This window comes from Paroedura picta, chromosome 3 (assembly GCF_049243985.1).
Source record: "Paroedura picta isolate Pp20150507F chromosome 3, Ppicta_v3.0, whole genome shotgun sequence".
Lineage (NCBI taxonomy): Eukaryota > Metazoa > Chordata > Lepidosauria > Squamata > Gekkonidae > Paroedura > Paroedura picta.
The window spans coordinates 134,170,888-134,193,518 of record NC_135371.1 but is presented as its reverse complement, the minus strand read 5'-3'; the positions used below and the strand labels follow the sequence as shown (position 1 = coordinate 134,193,518).

The 22,631-nt window shown below is 41.8% G+C and overlaps 1 protein-coding gene across 4 annotated transcripts in view; it reads left to right on the top strand.

The window, feature by feature from the left end:
- The window catches only part of SPAG9 (sperm associated antigen 9), a 116,514-nt gene extending 109,289 nt beyond the window's left edge, over positions 1 to 7,225 (top strand). For all 4 annotated transcript variants that reach the window (XM_077327984.1, XM_077327985.1, XM_077327988.1 and 1 more), the window contains 2 exons: positions 1,425 to 1,571; positions 3,704 to 7,225. In XM_077327984.1, coding sequence (XP_077184099.1) covers positions 1,425 to 1,571; positions 3,704 to 3,819 — 263 coding nt within the window. In that variant the 3' untranslated portion in view covers positions 3,820 to 7,225. The remainder of the gene's footprint in view (positions 1 to 1,424; positions 1,572 to 3,703) is intronic.
- The last annotated feature ends 15,406 nt before the right edge of the window (positions 7,226 to 22,631 follow it).

Below are 22,631 nucleotides of genomic sequence, written 5' to 3'. Positions count from 1 at the left end.
GGCTCATCATCCCCATCAAAGGGAAATGGACAGGTGTGACAACAGAAGAGGATTAATGTACAGATTCCTTGTTTGGAATCCCTCAGATCTTTTTACAGGTTCTCCTGCCAAATGGAATTCTGTTTCTCACCTACACAGTTTTCACATAGGAATTTCCTTGTGGATTCTCACTTTTGCCATGCTGTCTTCACTTTTCCCAATAGGATTTAGTGTAAATGTCTGACACTTCAAGGTTGTTATTTAGTGCCAACTTTGTGTCATACATTTTATAGAACATAAGCCCTGTAAGCAATTTCTGTCATGCTTCATGGCAAGTTGAATGGAACTTCAGAAAGTGACTGCTCAGAAAAAAGGAGAAACCCTTGTGTGCAGAAACCATAAGCAGCAAGTCAGGAAGCATATAGATGCAAATCTTGAAAGAACAGACAAAAGACCGGTTGTGGAAGAGTTCATCTAGTAAGACAGGAATGGAGACAAGATATGGTGGAATGGGGAGTAAAGACAATGGGTCAGATCCAGTTCAAGAACCATGCATGGTCTGTGCATGGATCCCCAACTTTCCCCTCCAACCCAGAAAGGTTTATTCGCATGTGAAGTAATAGCCACCTGGTTCAGGAGGCTACAGGGGGAAGGGGGTGAAATTGCTTCTTTCCCTTCCATCAAGAGAGCTCTTCTCACACAAGAGACAGGCGGGAGTTATCCTGTAGCTTCCCAACCTTCAAGGCTATTACACCATGCAGGTTCTGCAACTCCATAAGTAAATTTCCTCAGGATCGGAAATGGCTACTAGAGAGAAGGGAAAGATGGGATTTGTGGTTTCAGAACTTTCTTCTAATGGTACAGGATCCATCTCTGTATTATAGAAGATGCCAGAGCTTGCATGATAATTACATAAACTTTAAGTTGAGAAAGTGGCAGAGAGTCAGCACTGACTTAAGGATAGAGACTACATGCACAATATTTTGGATTAAAGTAGGGAAGGTAAAAGAAAAGGAAGCAAGGAAAAAACAACCCAAACCTAGAGAAGATAGATTGGTAAGATTACTAGTTTAATCCCCCTGGTGACTGAAAGACAGCTCTGTATGCCAGAAAATCTTTTAAAACTATATGTTCAATTTAAAAGGCATTCTGTTAACAGAGCTTCGACTCAAAATATTCAAGACTGACTATTAGAGTGATGCATGATCTCACTCCTGACATTTTATAGTTGGCTCCACCTCCTAAAGCTGCCATATTAGGGTTGGCTCTACCTCTGGAGGCAGCTATGTTGTGGCTGTGCCTCCTAACCTGTGTCAGCATTCTAAGGGTGACCAGTCTCAAAAAAACTCGGAGCCCTGATCTAGTTAATGATCTTGTTAACCACCCTTGTATCTCAAAACTTCTTCATAAAATGTAATGCTGTTGATGCTTTTTCTGACACTTAGGTCAAGTTATTTGCCCCCAGACGGGAGGAAGTCCAGATCTGTCAGGCGATAAAATGATACTCAATTCACAGGAATCCAACAGCCAAGCGTCTTTGAAATCCATGTTGGTAATAAGTGGAGGAGAAGGATACATTGACTTCAGGATGGGTAAGAACCTTGAACTTATTGAGTGAACTTTTTTGCTTTGATCTACTCAGTAAAATATGATAAGAGGTTTTCTGATTGATTTACAAAGGTGGCTTGATTTAAGGATGTTTCTAAATTTCCTTTGACTTCATTTAGGAGAACAAATAGACTGTCCTGTTTTTTTCTGTGGTTTTGTATTTTCTTTGGCTTATAGAAAACGTGGGTTTGCATCACTGTCAATTTACTCAGGCTAAATTATCTACAGCATTTCTTTATTGGAACATAGTGCCCAGTACCTCCCCTGTGGGCTTCTTTTAGTGAAGGATGTTGTCCCTGGTGGTGAGGCTTTACTCTCCCTGCCCAACAGCTATATTTTGGATTGCTTGTGTCATAAAACTCAATGAGAACCATTGGGAGCTGAGCCACTCCTATCACTATAACCCTGTCCCATTGCCTGCATAACCTTGTCCCAAGTTTGTTTCCTGTTCATGGTAATAGTGTGAGAGAGTGAGAGGTTCATTTGAAGTATTTACTCAAATGCAGGATTAACTTTTTCACAGGTATGCCATAAAAAAATCAAGGGATCGTCTTATATTTACATACAAGTTACAGACATGGCCAATACAAATATTTTTGTGCATAACATTGTAGAACTTTTTTTTGTGTGTGGGGAGGGTCACCTTCCATTTGAGTACATATGAGTGAATTGTAATGTAGTATGCTTTGCTCCCTCACAAATTCCCTCATACTTTGTCATTCATATCAAGAACTAGTGTGATGATTAGAATATTGGAATGGAACCATTGAGACCCAGGTTCACCCCCACTCACCCCCCGTTATGCTCACTGCGTGACCATTCCGACCATTTCAGTCCGATTTACCTTTAAGGGTTGTTGTGAAGGTAAAGTGGTAGGGCAACTCCTTGAAGAACTCCTTGAAGAACTCCTTGAAGAAGGGCTGGATAAAAAAGTGTAATACAAGCTTTTCCCACCAAAAAATCCAATTTGTTCTAACTTATGGTCATTTGAATATTTGATTTCTAAATTTTTATCTGGGATTCTGTTAGCCTTTCCCCCTGAAGTTGGTTGCTGAAGAGTACAGTGCCAAGAAAGATTCCCTGCAACAACCATCTCCCTTAGCGAGGGGAGGCACCTGTTGTTCTTTGGAGGCCCTCCTGGTTCCCTTCCTTCCACCAGTCTAAGGAAACAAAGGGGTGGGACCCGAAGGTCATGTTTAAAGTATTTTTCTTGAGGCAGCCTGTAACTCGGTATATTAAGAATGCTGTGTACATAGATAGATTCATTCCCTGTCATGTAAGGCGATCATAGTTTGAGGAAGAGTGCTTGCACTCGAAAGCTCACACCCTGAATAAATCTCTGTTAGTCTTAAAGGTGTTACTGGACTCTGATTTTATTGTGTACATAGATAGGTAGGGACATTGGGCAGCTTAGTATTACTTGGTCTTAATTATTTAATAAAAAATAGAAATATAGAACTGGAAGGGATCACAAGGATCATCTTTCTCTTTGCCCGAAGTAAGGCAAAAAACTTCTAGGTTTCTTGGGCCATTCTGGAGGAAAATTTCTCCCTGATCCCAAAGTAGTAATTGGCACTACCCTAAACATTTAATAAAGGACCACAAGAGCTGAGCATAGAATCTGCATTGCAGTCAGATGGCCTTCTGGCCTCTGCTTAAAAACTCCCAAGACTCCCTGAGGAAATGTGTTCCACTGCTCTGTCAGGACATTCTACCTAATGTTTAGAAGAATATTCTTTTGATTTTAATTTTGACCTGTTCTGGTCTGCCCTTCTTGGGCAACAGAAAACGAGTCCGCTCCATCCTCTATATGACAACTCTTCAAATACTTGAAGAGGGCTTTCATATCACTCTGTCATCTCCTCTCCAGATTGAACATACGCAGTTCCAAACCCCTCACCCTCTTTGCCTCGAGTCTCATTCCAGCTTATCAACGACCTTCTTAAACTGTGCTGCCCAAAATTGTACTCCCAAATGAGGTCTAACCAGAACAGAGTAAAGTGATACTATCCCTTTGCATGATCCGGACAGTGTGCTTCTGTTAATGCAGAACATGGCAGTCCTTCCTTGCAGTTGCCTTGGCCTGTTCCCATGAAATACTGTCTCTGTTTTCCAGGTGATGAAGTTGGTGAATCTGAACTCCTCGGAGAGGCACTACAACTTGAGCCTTCTGTAGCCAAAGCAGAGAGGAGCCACCTGATAGTATGGCAAGTAGTGTATGGCAATGAATAGCACCCCCAGCTATGTGGAAAGTGGATGGAGACGTCAACAACTTTTTGCATGTCTTTGGTTTTCATTTTATTTTATGCAAAACCCGTTCCATTGCATACATTTTTGAGCATTCCTTTGCCATTTGGCTTTATATCACAAACCTCTCAAATCTTATCAATACAGGAATTGGCTCATGCTGTTTTACTGCATCAGTGTTATGTAGCAAAAACAGATCTGTCCCCCCCTCCCAAAGGAAGCTCTGTAGCTTTACCGTATTGCACCATCTCTGCAGCAGATTTTGTCTAGTTTGACAATGTCACTTTTCTACCACAGATCAATTTTTAAATGTTAGAACGTTTTTGTTCATCTGCACAACATTTATTGAGTAAAATAGCAAGTTATTTTCAATGAAGTATTTTAAAAATATCAGCTGAATTATAAACCAAGCTTCATTCTGTACATTCAATGAGGGCTAAAATGAGTTAATTCTTTACATGGTTGTTTCAAAATCCCATCCATCTTGCTTACCCAATTGCACTTACATGTCCTTTGCTCATATCACAGCCTTGAAGATAGCAGAGGTGAATCTATGGACACAGAGCAGTAATAACTCATTTCAGGATTAATTATTGTGACACACAAGATGTGAAAGATGCTGTTCCTTGATGGTGAGGGTCATGTTTTTTGTCAGGAGAATCTTTTCCTGGTTTCCTTCCTTTTATATTGGGAACTTTTAAAGTCATCTCCAAGGACAGGCTTAGGATGATTTTCAAACTACATTTCTGTTCTTTGAGCAGAGGTCTGATTGTTTTTGGCATGCCTTCCATCATGGACCTTAGCTGCTCAGTTTCATGGTACATTGTGTGGAAGACTGAAGCAGCAGTAGAAGAAAACCAGCTGGAAGTCCTAACAGCCCCTATCAGGCATAAAGTGCATTGTTTTTCAATAACTAATGAAGCTCTACATGACGTTTTTCTTCTGTGAACTGAATAACCAACAGACTGGCAAATGACGTTACTTTACTTTAATTGATTAATGCCATTGTACAGGGTCTGAGAGTCTCCCCCAGAGTTGGAGGATAACAAGAAATAACTTCACACCAACTCATTCTGCCTTCTTGCTATATATATATAATACATATATATTTTTAATATATGGTAAAATGTGGGTTGAGTCTCTTCCTTTTGTACAGCGTCCCCAATTGTTGACAAAACTCAGTTGAATGCTACACTTTTTAATTCCCTAAAAAGTATAAAATCTTCCCAGTCTCATTTCATATCTTGTAAAGTATGAATTAAAAAATTATTACTCAGCTAGTGCTCACCAAGAGATGGAGGTTATTCCTATTAGATGGGAGCTGATAATATAGTTAAGTGACAGAATAGAAAAAGTTCAAAAGTATTTAAAATCAAAACAAAGAAATCAAACTAAATTGCCTTGAAAAACTGCCTAAACCTTTTATGAAGTAAGTTGTCTATTGTGCAATTTATTTAGGCAGCTTTTTAAAAATGTGCATCTTACCTGATAAAATTCAGTAAAACTCCATTCAGATCTCATGGTTATAGATTTATATGTAAAAAGTACTTTTAAGAGCATATTTTGTACACAGCCAGTTGGTTCTGGTACGTATGTTTTTAGGCCATCATGCGTGATTAAAAATCATCTGAGTATCTAATACCTTGGTAGTAGAATTCTCCCCCCTCCCCATCAGTATGCCAAAAGCAATGCGTGATCACAGTTTACGTTCAAATTTTAGTTTAACTACACTGTCCTTAGAAAATCAAGATCTGGAGGAGCACGCGACTTTATTGTCTTGCTTTTTTTCAATCGCACACACCCCAAGCTCATGCTGAGTTACAACTTCAAACCAAATTTGGAAGATGGGATTCAGCAGGGGGGAAAAAATGAAGAAGCCTTCACAGCATAAGACTCAAGATGCATCTTTTGGATTCTATGTTGTCCTCTAAGCTTTCCAAGTTCAGAATGGAGCTCTCCATCTTGGGTATGCAAGTGAAACTCTATCTCTTCTACATAGTGTGAGCCTGTAACTCTGGGCACTGCATCTCCAACTCACACACAGACACGTGCACACACACACACACACACACACACACACACACTTTGGGTTGTGCTTTTATTTAAAATGATTGTATTGTTTCCCTGAAGTGCTTCACTGCTTTCAAACAACTACATCTGGCAGCAAGCTCATGTCTTGCCAGATCTGTAGGGTAAACTGGACCATTATATTCTCTTTGGTTCAACTGCTATTTGAAGTAAGAGGGGAGAGTTCAGCAGAAACTTCAGAGCTATTAGCAGCACAAATGAGAGACTGACATACATTCTCTTACCCTTATTTAATTTTAAAATGTAGACCCTGTCCTGAGAAGTAGCCAATTTAGAAGGTGGGAATCATCACCATTCACTGAGATTTTTACACCCCCTGTTGCCAAGCACTTTTAAGGGTAGGTCGTAAAACGTCATAGGCTCGTGGATCAGCTGAATGCCTAAAAACACAGTTCAGAATGTCTTGTGTATCTTGTGTTATCACAATCTCAAAGTTTTTTTAAAAAAATCAGCTGGAAATGAATCTCTCAGTAGTTGACAGTTTTATTAATAGTTTGAGAGAGCATTTCGAGCACAACAATATGCGGCACATGGTTTGTCTGAGATAGATGTGTCTTGCATGGTAAAAGGCAAAACAAAATTTATATATCCTGCCGTACTGTTCACTTCTTGTAAGGTCTTCCTGAGTCGGATGAGTTAGGACTGGCAGAGTGTTGACACTTTATCATAGGCTGCCTTAGTAACTCTGAAACGTTTAATAAACTTCTAATATGCTAACTTTTTGAAAGGACACAGTGTCTTGAAGATAAAGTGTAACTGAATATTTATTTACAAATGAGTATTATGAAAGTTACCAAAGGACTGAAACTGACTTGGCACTCTTGCAATTGACCTTGTGCATACAGGATCTTGTGAAGATCTTAAATTTGTAAAAATGACACAGAATGGAGAAAACACATTCTTTGTGGATGCTAACTTTATTTTCCTAACAGGGTTATGCCATATTGTAACAATCTATGCTGCACCTCCAAACATTGTTCTATACACTAAATGTTTTTCTTCCCCTCTAATAATTTCATTGCTGCACATTTCTCAGTCTTTTAAACATGTTTTAAAACATTTTATGGTCTTTTTTTGGAAAATGTCTAGACACTTTATGCTGAATCTTACTTGCCTCTGTAACCTTGAGATGGATACTGCAGCGTTAAACTTGCTGTCTGTTTAAAACTTGAGGCTTCTTTTCTGTGAGCCAGAAAAGCTCACATAGCAGTGAAGTTATTTCAGTATTTATTATTGAATCCTTGGGGGTTCAGAATGTAACTTTGTACATGAAATATATATATAAATATGTATATGAAATGCACACTTGACTTGGCGTCTTTCTTGCTACCCCAGTGAGCACAGATTTTGGTTGTTAAGAATGTATTGACATAGCTAAAATCAGCTCTTTGCCAACACAATGCAGGACAGACCCCAAACTTGATTCCATCTGTTGTGTATTCTTTAGCAGCGTTGCTTTTATTGAGTTAAGAGGACATGACTGATCTCCAAATTCAACTTGAGCCAAACTGGATGTCGGTAATAATCCTCACATTGAGACTGAAAGATAATATTACAGTGCTAGTTGTTAGCAACAGTGGATGGTCTGTAATGCCTACATATTCACTTAGTAAAGATAAGGAGAACTGTTGGATTTTTGGGCTGAATGCTGCAGTGGCTTCCAGACAGGCTGTAGTTCCACAGTGTAGGCCACATGGCCCATTGCCTACTGAGCCTCATTCCAATTAGAGATACCACCAGTGAGATTTTGGGAGCAGAAAAAACTTTATTGTAGTAAAGTGAAATCGCAGCAGAAAAATAGCCAAGACCACTATGGTATCAGTTTTTGTAGTACAATAGGAAACAGCTTCTCAAGCCTGCACAAATTACGATTGGGTTATACAACCTCTACATGTGGGTCATGCAAAGGATCCATCACGCTACAACTATAACAAGAATAATTGTCCACTTGACAAGGTTGGCCTGCCTCGTGCTACACAATGCCTTAGTCTGGCATGTTTGCTAAATGCAGTCTACTTAAGCTATGCATTGTTATTTAAGATGCTGTGGCCTTAAGCATGTCCTGTCTACAACAAAACAATGGTTTTTAGTCTCCAGCATATCAGCTCATACATTCTGCTCTGCATATTTGCTGAATTCAGCTTATTTATGCTGTATGCAGTCATCTAAAATGGTCCCACTCTGGCATATCAAGAGCATGAGCAGTAATAAGATCAGGATATGGTTAGATTTTGAAAACTTAAAATCAGCATGTGGTTATATTCTGAAAGCCTGATATTCAGCTCTTCATTCAAACACGGCACTTACCACCTTACCATCTCACTTTTCTTATGGGCTATAAGTAGGTCAGAATGCCACATTCACCAACCTTGTCTCTTAAAATCTTTAGAGAGTCATGACCATCTCACACCTCAGATCTTCTCTCACTTCCAGAGACATCAACAGGCAGCTCTCACGCAGAACTATTGGGGTTGGGGCTCCAACACTGTTCCAATTGCTTCCACTGTTCATTCATTTTGTACATAAAATGTGATTCATATACATCTGACAACACGCTGAAGGTTCCAAAGGCTCCTATTAGTGGAATCTCCCCTCTCCCAGGGCCAATTACTGCTCTTGCTCAGGATTCCACACCCCCTCCTCCTTTAACAGTCACTGACTGAGGGGGAGGGATGTGTTTCTGAGAGCAATGCAGGGGAGTCCGTGTGCTTCTGTGTGGACATACCTTTTGAGGGAGGAAAGCTTTCCCCTTCTGCCTAATCATCATGGAGGCCACAGAAAAGCCCCTTCTTACTTGAAATACTGCTGTAGTCAGTCTCGCTGCTTGAGAGCAGATGCAGCCAAACCATGCATGTTTCTTCTCTGCAGCCCTCTGAACGTTTGAGGCCTACCACGCAAGGTGGTTGTGCGGATGAAACTGGATGCTGATGCAGAGATCATTTTGTCTCCAGTTTCAACTACACAACCCTTTGCAGTAGGTCTCAAGTGTTCCATCTCCACAACAACCTGTGTGGGAGGCCTTGTCCACCAACCCTGTCCACCCTCCAAAGCAGCCATTTTTGTCTGGGGAGCTGATCTTTATAATCTGGAGATAAACTGTAATTCTAGGAGCTTACCAGGCCCCACCTGGAGGTTGGCTATCCCTGGGTTAAAAATGTTTCTGGAGGTTTGGAGGAGGGCCTTAAAATGTTACAATGCCTCAGAGTCCACCCTGGTAGAGATGATGGTGGAGGCTTGCAGACTCAGGTTGGGGTGGAGTGGTGTGGGTGTGTCCCACCTGGGCTATGGATTTTGGCCAGCCCTTACTAGCAACTGTTTGTATTTTGAGGTACAGGCTGAGAGACAGATCACCATGGGTCCTGCAAGTCTGGAAAGTGAAAATAAAATAAAGAAAGAATATTTAAATAAAGAATATTAATAGCTTGAAACTGTAAATGGCGAGCAAGTAAATGGTTGGAGAGACATAGGAACTGAAGTGATTTTTCTCAAGGTTGGCCTGGTACATAAAAATCAGTATTTACCAGGAAGATCCTATGAAATCAAAGGCATAAGCAGCCCAGAATTTCAAGTGGAGTTAGCTTTACAGGAAAGTAGACAGTTAGAACTGTGGGAACTAGGTGATCCACTTTTATTAGGCAGTGACTTGGCCTTGCAGATAACAACAGGAACTGCAGCTGCCAGTGGTAGGCCTCAGGCATCAAAAGGGCAGACATCACCAGCCAAGCAACAGACTGTGCTAGCCGAGGGGTGTCTGTGGCCACATGTATTCCTTTTGAAGAAGCGCATGTGGGGGGGAAGAGCCTTCTCATCAGCCTAGCTGCCTGGAGATGAGCTGTGCTTCCAGGGGGTCCTCAGACCCCACTTGGAGGCTGGCATCCCTAAACCTCAATGGGGTACAATGCTACAGAGTCACCCCTCCAAAGCAGCCATTTCTGCCTGGGGATCTGATCTTTATAGTCTGGAGAAGAGCAGCAATCCCTGGAGATCTCCAGGCCCCACTTGGAGGTTGGCTGTCTCTGGTCTGGAAATATTCCTTGAGGTTTGGAAGTGGGGCCTCAAAAGGGTATAATGCCTCCACAACCACCCAACCAGCCACATAGCATCCCCTGACCTATTTCAGGTCAAGAAAACATTGCATGGAGGAGGTAAGGTTGCCAGATTGGTGCAGGTTCACGTTCTGGAATGTGCGTAAACCTGACTAGGGTCAAGACTGCTGTGCACAGAGAAACCTTCTCTTGGGGGTTTCAGCTTCCAAGTGAGGCACTAAATCCACACCAAACCATGAGCTAGTGCCCACTGCATTACGGAATGCAACGGGCTTTACTACTAGCATTCCATAATGGCTGTATGTAGACTGAGAAATGTGTGTGTGTGTATTTCTTTCCCTTAGACACAGAGTTATATCAAAAAACTTATTTATGGGTAGTATTAAAACCCATTATAAAAAATACAACCGCGTCTAAAAAAGGTGTGTGTGAGTCTTGGGGGAGGGGGAGTTTGGTCTCTTTCAACAGGACAAGGTATGCAAGGCTCTGGAAGAAGATCTCATGGTGCAGTTTTGTAAAAGGAGGAGGATGTGTTGAAAGGGACATGTATGGGGGAAGAGGCCAAGGATGGTCTGAGGCTGTGGCAATGAGGGCTGATGGGAGTCTGGAGGGAGCTGGGGATAAGAGGCACAGGTGGGTTGGCTGCATTTTCTCCAGCCTCCCTGTCAGCCAATTCATGTGGTCCTGCAAAAATAATGCACACTGCCACCCACAGACACCCCTGCATTACTCTCAGAAGCCTGGAAGCGATGGCTGCCCCTCAGCATGACACAGGCAGACAAAGAAACACAATCCTCACCTCAACCAGTTGCTGTTAGAAGCTTCCATTAGAAAGGAGTGACCGGTTGCCCTCGTCCAACATGGCTGCCAGAGTGTCCAATGCAAAAGAGATGGAGGCGGGCAGTCAATCGGAAGTCGCACATGGAGTCACAAAGGGACCTCTGGGTAAAAAGTGAGTCAGCAATATGGCTAGCCAATTATATTGTAGAGAATAAGAACAGAACATTGAAGATAGTGAAGTATGAGAAACAACATTCACATCCATTAAACTTTTAAACCTAGTCCTACAACTATACACATTGACTGCCATCATTGGCGCAGGTTTCTGGCTGGCTCTCTTGTGTGCTGCAGCACACTCACTTCTGGGCACCCAAGTGCCAGTCCCCCCAAGCATCTCTGGCTTAGCATCCCTGCTCTATCCATGAACGCTCTGGAAGAGCACTGGAGGTGGCGGTTAAGGACACCTCTCCCTCCTGCTGGCTGGTGCTGCCCGCTCAGGCATCCCAGTGGCAGCCTGTCTCTCCCCCTGAAGTAGCAGCACCAATGTTATGCATGATATTAACTTTTAAGTAGGATCCCTGTGCTCTACTGGAATGTTTTTAAATGGCATCTTCCTTTGAAAAGTGATTGTGTGACTGTGTCATTATATACATGGTCAATGACAGGACCCCGAGTTTTTGGCTCATGTACAGTTTTATAACACAAAACATTCTAAATGAAAGAAAACACACAGGGAGCTATAGAGGAAGTTGCTTTCCAGGGAAAACTTCAGTCTGGGATTGCAGGGGAAGAGATTTCTAGAAAACCACCTACCTCTGATTGACTTTTGGCTCTCCCCCACCCCAGTGCCATCACCAAGTGCTACACACAGGATTCAAAATGCACTGTGGTTAGGAGTTGACAGGTGGCACCCCTGTCTCTTCTAGATATTTCCAAACTTTGTTGGGTTTCCAAGTCAAGACGCTCCAGTGTTTTTCAAGTTCATTGTCTCTGTATTGTGTTTTTTTCTTTTTTGGTCCCCTTCATTCATCCCCCCACTTGCCATTCTAAAATGAAGAATCCCAGTGTCTGACACTGATTTTCTTTTGCATATGTTTATTTATTTAATTAATGAATGTATCTATTTAATTTATATGCCACTCCTCACTGCGACATCTCGGGGCAGTGCACATGGAATAGCAGAACTAGTACATTTAAAACATATATAACAATATAAACAGAATGCATAATGAATGTGTGATTCATAATGTGTGTGTGATTCACAGACTAATTTATTCATTGCCTTGCAAGCTGAAACCAAGATAGCACTTTTGCAATTTCCTACACAGTTTTCTGCTTAGCCTTGTTCTCTCTCACACACAGTCTTAAATTATAGACTCTGTCTCTTCATACCCACAGCTGTATGAAAAAAACATCATTTGGTTCACCATGCCTGATATACTAGTATGGTGATTGTACCAGCTGAAATATATCCATTTTAGTTGGGTGGCTCATCACAAAGGAGGGTGTGTGTTATGCTTGTGTGTAATTAATAGAGTCACAGAAGCAAGTGGTAATTAAAAGAGGACAGCACTGCAAGAGGCAGGTCTTCTAATCTGAATGAAGATTCCTTTTGCTGCCTAATGACATCCAAGATTCCTGTTACCACATCGAAGACTTACAATGGAGCAGATTTTACATAAAAGCACGATGAGTCAATATATCCAGCATTACATTTGTTTATATTAGGCTGGCCAGGTTGCTTTGATGGACAGCCTTCCACCATTGTTCTTGGTCCCCCATCACTTAGTAGGGCAACAAGGGGGAAAAGGGATCTTATGGTGTCACTTCTAGTCAATTAACCAGAAGTGCTATAACCGTGTCACAGGACATGCTAGGATTCACCCCAAACCCTAGGGCTTTGGAGAAAGAGTCCTAGAGCTTCCCACGATGCAGTAGTATCACTTCCACTTATACAGTTAGAAATTATGTTGTGTCACGGGAGACCATAAGTCCCATCCACCCAATTATCCTGGGGAGTTGCCAGCTGAACACCTAATTTGTATATAACCACACTCGCTGGACTCAGCAGTTAATTCCTATGCCATTTTCTTCAGGGACTAATCCACACTATGAACTATGGTACCCACTTACTGATGTATTTCCTGATTCCCACTTGCTGCTTTCCTATAGTGTCGGTTTCCCAAAACAAATAACATGTAATGGTTTTCACCAGAATCAGTTTGCCAACCCTTTTAAATTATCCTTTAAAAAACATTTTCAAACCATTCCCATTTATTCATGTGCTCTGATACCGGATTTTTTTGGGGGGGAGGGGAGATTGCTGTGGTCATGCATTTGGAAAATGTCACCTGATTGCCACTCTGGCATATGCTGCCAACAGGACCCCATAGGAATTGTAGTTCATGGAAATGAACCACCATGCTATTCCCCTCCCCTGTGGAGTTTTTTTTTTTAAATCACGGGTGAACCCAAAATGGGAACATCCACCCATCACCTGAAGCAGCTCTGCTTCCTCATTCTCCTGCAAGACAGAACTGGCATTTCAGACAGCTGCTGAGCTAATGCAAGGTGGCATAGGGAAGACCCCTCCACTTTGCCAGCCTGATGAACTGTCAAACAATATCCCCCCCTCCATAACCATGGTCACTGATGACTGCCAGTATACTGCCACTGGAAATAATTATGTGATATAGTTCTACAGAAAATCTAGGTTTGTAGTCTCAGGGGCATTCAAGGAAGGCTGTTGTAAATGTCCAGCAAAGCTTGGGCTATAATACCTTGAGATATTATGCAATAAACCAATAACGTTTGCTGGGTTGTCAGGCAAACTGATTGCTGACGCTGAGGAGGCAGAAAATCAGCAGCAGGTGTCTCGAACTCAACATTGGTGGATGAAGGACTGCAAGCAGAAAAGGGGAGGGGACAAAAAACACACTAACATTTATGCATCAAAAAAGAGCATCCTCAGTACCATCACACAAGAAAAGTTGTTGAAAAGCTAGTTTTAGAAAAAACACAGTTGACACTATGAATAGGGGCTGCTGTGCATAATCAAAAATAACACGATGGATTTCACACAGCAAAAACGATTCCATGAGCAGAAATAAAAAAATCTTTTGGGGCAGAATTATTGCGAGGATTCCTGCCATACATAAAACACCTTGGATTTTACTGCAGTTGGAGAAAAGCTGAGGAATCATCATTTTTATGTCTACAAAGGAAGCACCTCCAGACTTCACAAAAAGCTACTTGGTCTGGAACCACTTAACCTTTTGTCAACCTCCAAATATTTTACTATTAGACCCAGCCTAGTGGCAGTCATTTTGTGATTCGCCCAGTAGATAACCTATGTCTGTCTGTCTGTCTGTCTGTCTCCCCCCAAAAAATCTATCTATCTATCTATCTATCTATCTATCTATCTATCTATCTATCTATCTATCTATCTATCTATCTATCTATCTATCTATCTATCTATCTATCTATCTATCTATCTATCTATCTATCTATCTATCTATCTATCTATCTATCTATCTATCTATCTATCTATCTATCTATCATCATCATTAGTAGATGAACAATGGCAACCATTTTCTGGTGGTGCCTTTTTGTTCACAAAGTTCCAAAAATGCCTAACAATTCAACAAGATTAGGCATTCCTGGTGTTTGACAATGGATGATCTAATGTCAGTAAACAGGTTAATTTTTTAAAAGATTAGATTGGATTTTTTGTTTAGGAAAAAATGATGGCATTTCATAAAAGTTTTGCTGAGTGTAGAGACATGTGGCTCTAACCCCTTTTCTGCATCATGTTCATCCTACTCAAGGTGCTTGAGCAAAATGAGCTAGCGAAAGAAGAAGAAGAGTTGGTTCTTATATGCCACCTTTCTCTACCTGAAGGAGACTCAAAGTGGCTTACAGTCGCCTTCCCTTTCCTCTCCCCACAACAGACACCCTGTGAGGTAGATAGGGCTCAGAGAGCCTTGATATTACTGCTCAGTCAGAACAGCTTTGTCAGTGCTGTGGTGAGCCCAAGATCTATCTGTCTCTCCCTCTCTGTCTCTCTCTCCAAAGTTGTTTCTCTTCATAATTAAACTATTTTATTCTTTTAAGACGGTGCTCTGCATATCATTGCCTATTGAAACTCTGCTAGCGGCCAATAGGAATGGGTAAACTGCAGAGTATAGCTTTCTCAGAGGTGCTTCAGTGTCTTCATTCATTCCTGGAGACAGTGTGATGGGTGGTGTTTTTTTTTAGCTCATTTGAAGTAAAGGTCAGAGTATAGCTTTCCATGTGGATCATCCATTGCTGTAAGACTTTGTTGAGAACCACACTGGTAACAAGGAAATCACACCTCAGTACTGCCATGTGTATTTCTGGATCCAATTCAAGCTTCTGGTTCTAACTTTCAAAGCACTTCATGGCATCCACCTTGAATCTCAGTGAATCTGTACATATAATAATTTTTTTTAAATAACTGGAGGACTGTCTCTCATGGTATGAACCCACGCATTTGACTTAATAGTTTGCAGTAATACTTGCTTGCTCTGTCGCCCATCTGTATTAACTCAATTGTTTTTTCAATGATAGCTCCACCCCTCTGAAATGATCTTCCAGAGGAGAATATCTAAACCTGGGTCACAAAAATGAGAAGCATGCATATTGGATGGGAGATACATGCATATTGGATGGGAGATACACTTCTGGGTAGTAACGTGTATGAACAAGATCTTGGGGTACTTGTGGACTGTAAGCTAAATATAAGCAGATAGTGTGATGTGGTGGTAAAGAAGGCAAATGCAGTCTTGGGCTGTATCAACAGAAGCATCACTTCAAAACAATAAGATATAGTCCCACTGTATTGGTCAGACCCCACCTGGAGTACTGTGTGCAGTTCTGGAGGCCTCACTTCAAAAAGGATGCGGACAAAATTGAGAGGTGCAGAGAAGAGTGATGAGGGTCTGGGAACCAAGCCCTGTGAGGAAAGGCTGAGGGACTTGGGTTCAGCCTGGAGAAGAAGAGGTTGAGAAGGAACATGATTCCTGTCTTTAAGAATTTAAAAGGTTGTCCCTTAGAGGAGGACAGAGGATAGGACCGTGGTAGAGGATAGGATAGTAGCAGAGGACAGGACCCATAGTAATGGGTTTAAACCATGTAGAACAGTACTGGTTAGATATCAGGATTTATTTTCACAGTCTGAGTAGTTCAGTAGTGGAATAGGCTGCCTAAGAAGGTGGTGATCATTCACCTTTGCCATAATCCAACCAGGGATGGTTTCATGCATTGCATTCGCCCTGTTCCAGCCACAAGACTTGTGTGGAGGCTGTTTCTTGTTTTCTATTTCTACATGACCTCATCTTACTTCCATGGTCAGATCTCGAACACCCTGGTCTTTCCACACTAAAGCCGTACTTTATTGTAAACTTTAAAATACCAGTTTCCCCCCAGAAGGACACTAGTGGAACGGTCTTTTTTGCGCATCTCATAGGAATGGCATCCTTTGTGCTTGAATGAAAGGAAATGACTTCTACACCCAGCTCATTCATCTGCATTTTGTCCATGAGCTGCCCTGCTGGCACCAAGAATATGGGTTTTTGTTTTGTTTTGTTTTTTGAGAAAAGCATGGCAGCACCATTTCAGCTTCAAGATTTCTATAGCGGAAAGCTTCCATCCCTGAAGATAATTTGTTTGCAAATTTATTTCAAATTTTATGCCCCATTTCAACACATGAAAAGGCTTCTTTCCCAGTGTTATCACTTCACATTATTAATTTCTTTCTTCATTGACTGATGGCATTATATCACTTAGAAAGGGACAGGTGTCCTATTGCCAAATAATTACATATCCTAAAACAAAAATACACCTCCTCCCCCAGCTTGGAAGCACTGCACGGTTATCCTTTCTAGGCCTGTACAGATGGACCATCTAAGCTTTAAGTGGCTGAACTGCAGCAAGGAAATGTATGTTTGGACCTCTCTTGTTACACTGCCTGTCAATAGGCTGCCTGTTTTATTTTGGCATCTCATGAATATGCTTTTTCATCATAGGACATTCATTCCAGCACAGAGGGGCCAACCTGGGATTTCCAAATAAACTTTTTGCCCTGCATCCGAAGCAGTAAGGGATGTTCATTATGTGATCTTTTTCATATTTCTGGTTTGCATATTTTAAAAAAGCAAATATTGGAGTACATTTCCAGGTCTTTTTAGAAGAAGAGCTGGATTTTTGTACCCCACTTTTCACTATCTGAAGGAGTCTCAAAGTGGCTTACAAATGCGTACCCTTCCTCTCCCCACAACAGACACCTTGTGAAGTAGGTGAGGCCGAGAGAGCTCTGAAAGAACTGTAAACACAGTCACCCAGCTAGCTGGATGTGGAGGAGTGGGGAATCAAACGTGGGCCTCCAGATTAGAGGCCACTGCTCTTAGCCACTACACCACACTGGCTCTCAATATTGTTTGCTCAGGATGTTGTTTTAGGACTTCTTTTTCTTCTGGCATGGTGGCCTATCCTATCCTCATGTGATGGATGGGGACAGTTACTTCCTTAAACATACAGTTTAATTTCCATTGCTGCTTATAAAAAGTCTGCAAGGAAATTGCTCTCTTTTCAAAACAGCATTTGAAAGGTGGTGTGGTGGGGAATAAATTACTGGAATAGGGGAAGAAATGAGGCAAGGGCTTTTTGTTTGCTGTTATTTCTACCCAATTGTAAATCAGCAGACAAGTGCAGATGTACTATGAGGCAGTGAGCTTCTTAATAAAAAGGAAAGTTAAACTTCACTTTAAATGTGCCCTGGCTATGGTCTCAGGCAGTGGATGGGGCATTAGTGGATCAATAACCCTGGCACTAGACAGAGGAGAATCAAATTGAATTTGATTTAGAAGGGGTGTGTGATGGAAATCTCCAGTCCATAGCTTGCTTCTAGCCACACACACACACACACATTGCTGGGACTATGTCATGAAGAAAGTACTGAACAAATGCATTTCGGTTTGCAGAGAAAAATGGAGAAAAATGGAGAAAATGGAGAAAAATGATCTGTCCCATTAACTGAGGCTTAACATGTGGAAATGGGTAGCTGACATAAAGGTAAAGGACATCCCATTAAACCCTTATTAAAGAGAGAGAAGATTTTTTTCATGCAGGAAGTTAGTAATTGCTAGTGAACAATTACTTTGGGAACCATACTATAAGGCTTGTTAAGTGTAGCAAACTAAAAGTTGCATGGGCATTAGCATCTCACGTGGGTATATCTCAATGACTGCAATTTCACTGTGTCTTTGGCACAGAAACGATTTCAGTGCCACTGGTCTCCATTTCCAGAGGGTCGAATGCTAATTCTGTCAGTAGAGGTCTCTGCAGCCTTCAGTACCATCAACTGGAGAAACGAGTTACACCTGTACAGTTCTCTGATCATTGTCTCCCCTCCGCCCCTGTTCAATAGACACAGAATTTTCATCAGAGATAAAGATGCAGCTACACAGCCCTTATAATTGTGCAGACATTTAGGTTCTGTAGTATCATATGTTTAATAGGTATGCTAGCTATGAAATAAACTTTGTTATTAGATTTACCAACTTTGAACATAGCATTCTCCCAGAATTACAATCTCCAGACTACAAATTCCCAGGAGAAAATGGCAGCTTTGCAGGGTGGACTGTATGGTATCACATCCCCATTGCGCTCCTTTCCTTCTCCAAATTCTGCCCTGCCCAGACACCACCTTCAAATATACAGGAGTTTTCCAAGCCAAGAAGGTCTCAGGCTTTGGCTACCAATCTCAGGAAAACATGAGGGGTGGGTGGGGAAGAATCAACATTCAGATAGCATCCAGTGACACCCCAATATCACTTCCATATGCTGTGATGTTACTGCATCATGGGACACTCTAAGGCAGAGTCTGCACTTACTTTGTTTATTCCATTGTCAATCCTGTTGAATTCAGATCGCTTTGAACTCGGATCTTCCTCTTCTCCCCCCTCCTCATTGAAACAGGAAAGTCTTCTGCACGTGGTTAGAGTAGTTCAGAAGGGGGGGGGGAGCCAAGCCTCTTTCTTTCTTTTCTTGAAGGGGGGGGGGGGAGAGGAGCCAAGCAGGGAGCCTCTTTCTTTTCTTGGAGGGGAGGGGGAGAGGATTGAAAAAGGCAGAGGAGGGAGGAAAAATCCAGGACGACAGAAGTTGAGAGAAATTAGGGGCTTCTCCTGTAAGGCAAGCGTGTCACATGACCAGGTGTAGCCTATCAGAGGTTCTCTACCACGGAGCTTTTTTCCAATCTGGATATTCAGGCTTAAAAGCAGTCTGAGATATCGCACAATAAAGGTAGGGTCACTCCGGATCAATCCTTCTTGCTGCAGAAGGAAATTTAAATCGCCCAAAATCCAAACGGAAATCGCATTCTGTGTAGAGGGCAGGGACTGAATCGATCTGGGGTTGAAATAAAAGCTCCATGCAGTTTACACCTAAGATTTCCCCAAACTATATGGTACAAACCATAGAGTGTCTGGGGAATCCTAGAGTGTACCGTGACATGGTGATGTCACTTCCAGTTACATGACCCAGGAGGTCCCTTCCAACTCTATAATTCTATGGTTGGCAGTGATACTGCAGCATAGCTGATAGCATTTCAGCCCCTGACTTTTCCTGGTGCCATATTTTGTACTGAAGGAGGACAGAGGCTGAGGATGGGAGATTGCCTTCCAAAGCAGACAACTTGCCCACCCTACAAGGCAATGTTGGAGGCTTTATTGGGATAGGTGTCATCAACCTGCAGATGCAATCAGCTCTCTATTTCATTTCTAAGCCTCTACATGTAGTTTCTGCCATGAATCAGAGTCTAAATATACTGGGCATATGAACTGGAAATACAAACTGATACTGAATCCATGCATTCTCCAAATGGAGACCCAAAGTGGCATACTTCATTCTTCTCTCTTCCATTTTATCCTTACAACGACCCTGTGAGGTCTGTTAGGCTGAAGTGTGTGATTTGCCCAAGGTCAACCTTCCATGGCACAAGTGAGGATTTGAACCTGGGTCTCCCATACATTAGTCTGATACTTTCAACCACTGTACCACACTGGTTAATGCTGGTGGATAAATCTGATGTAATACTGGAGATTGATCTTCTTGTTTAAAGTTGGAGAACAAATGTACGCTGTGACTAAGGATGTCTTTTTCAGGGCCAAACTATACAAGACTTTAAAAAATCAGTTGGGTCCAGGAAACTAAGCTGCTGTGGAAAACATTTCAAAAGACTGCAGGGCCTGATTGGACTTGGGACCAAAATTCCAGTGGAGAGAGGCCACCGTAGCACTACTATTTTTTACTGGAAGTAATGTAAGTACAATGTCACCATACTAACAAACCAGGCCTGTCCCCTTTCCTCCTGGGGGTTGATAGTTCTAGCCCGGCAACCACAGCTTTTACCATAGAGCTCTGGGGAAATCCTAGAGTGTCATTCAGTGCAGCAATGTTGCTTCTGGTTACATAGCCAAAAGTGACATCATGACATTGTGTGATCCTGTTTCACCAGGTCTCTCCTCTCTACCAGTTTCCTGGGATTGCTAGTGCTGGGCTGGCAATCCTACAGATCAAGCCCCAGGAGTCTTTTAAAATGACATTCCCCACAGCTGCTGTGTAGCTACACTGTTGGGTCAGTGAAACCCAGACCTGACTTGTTCAAAAAAAGCTTTATGTAGCTTAGCTATCAGTTACACATAAATAAAGAACTATCCTCCCTTCCAGACTTAGCCAATCTCTCCTTGCTGGTGCAAATGGGATGACTGTAACATGACCTGCCCAGGATTCCCTTAGAATAGCATTTAGAAGTTACAGATGGTACAAAATGCAGCTGCCTATTTGTGAAAACGAGTTGAGATGAACACATAACACCATGTGGTATGTATTTGTCAGCATTTTAAAATGTTTATCCTTTTAGAGCTCTTTCCATATCAATGTGACTCCTACAGAATCCCTGCATATTGCAAAGAATTCAGGAGCATGTCTTAGGTCAGGTGTGCTGTCTTGCATAAATAGAGCCAGTTAGGTGTAGTGGTTAGGAGTGCGGACTTCTAATCTGGCATGCTGGGTTTGATTCTGCACTCCCCCACATGCAACCAGCTGGGTGGCCTTGGGCTCACCAGGGCACTGATAAAACTGTTCTGACCAAGCAGTGATATCAGGGCTCTCTCAGCCTCACCCACCCCACAGGGTGTCTGTTGTGGGGAGAGGAATGGGAAGGCGACTGTAAGCCGCTTTGAGCCTCCTTCGGGTAGGGAAAAGTTGCATATAAGAACCAATTCTCCTTCTTCTCCTTCTTCTCCTTCTTCTCCTTCTTCTTCTTCTTCTTCTTCTGTACATATAGCACCTTCCAATGACTATGCATTGTAGGAATATATTGGCAGAGGGTAGGGTTGCCAAATACCCTGAAGAAAAATGCCTTGTCCCTTTAATAGAGGCTTACTGGAATAGTGTTTATGGAGTGATGTTATTTACTTCCATGCCATGAAAAACTCCATGTGCCCATTTTCACACATCATTAAAAATACAGGACATCCCCCCTCCCCCACTCCTACTGGCAACCCTACATGTGAGCTCGCTACTTTTCAGGGAAACTCATCCACTAATACTGATCTTTTCAAAGATCAGCTGCCAAAGAACTCTGCGGTTTCCTTGAACACATTTGAAAAACACTGTTTTGTGCTTTTAACTTCTACCAAATGTCACTTTTCTCATCACCTGTCGCTGCTTTATTGGCAGTTTTGTTTGAACTTCAAAAATAGCTAGAAGGAACTTGGAAGAGTGTGAGGGAGCAGGATGATAGCAAGGTTCTTCTTGTATATGAAATTTGTCATAGTAAATTTAATCAGAAAGGCAGTGGAATGGTTTGCGGCTGGGACTTCCACATAGTGGAAATCTTGTGTAAGGGAAGGAAAGCAACATTACTAAGATTGGGTGCGGTTATAGGAAAATAATTGTCAGGACACCTACACTTTGAGAGAAGTGAAGTCAGTTAATTCTTCTGAAAGACACTACATTTCCTGCATGTTGTGACCTTTCCCATCTAATGACATCATATTATTATATACAGGCTCCCCCTTCTTTGTCTATCCTTTTTAAATAAGTTGTACCCCTCAATCCTAATATTTCAGTTATGAGTATTATCCCACCAAGTTTCTGTAATACCTATTAGGTCATAGTTCCCTTCCTGTAGAACGAGGACCCCTAGTTCTTCCTGCTTGCTTCCCATACTCTGTGCAATGGAATCCTTCATTTTTGTGTCCCAGAGTTTTAGTTTTGAATTTACCTGTAGATTAATGGTTCCCTCTATATGTCCCATTCCTTGTAAATCTGCAGGGTTCCCATCCACAGATATTGTCATCATACTGGGTTTTGAATTTATGTCTCATTCCCCCATTGGATAAATACCTATTATAAATGCAAATTTTGAATCCAATAGCTCTGCTAGTTCAAACCAACATGGCTAATTACTTGACTCTCCTATAAATATCTCTCTCTTGACAGATGTCTCAAGGCAGCTTACAGAATAAAATGATAAAACAGAGTAACTCATAAAATCCCATTAACAGAACATTATCCACAATGATGGTGTAAACTCAACAAATGCATGGAAACACTTAGGAGAGGGCAGGACACACAGTTAGTATACCAACCACTATGCTAATGAAGGAACTTTTCATGAACTTGTGGACCAATGAACTGTCCCCAATAAGGACCCATCAGTTTTTGTGTCAGGCTCAAACAAATGTATGTAATTCATTGTGATCTGTTGATGTGCATTTGGTGTTTCTGGTTGGTGTTTGGATTCAGTAAAAGAGCTGCTGTTTTCGCAGAGCTGTGTCTGCCGAACTTGCAGACTTA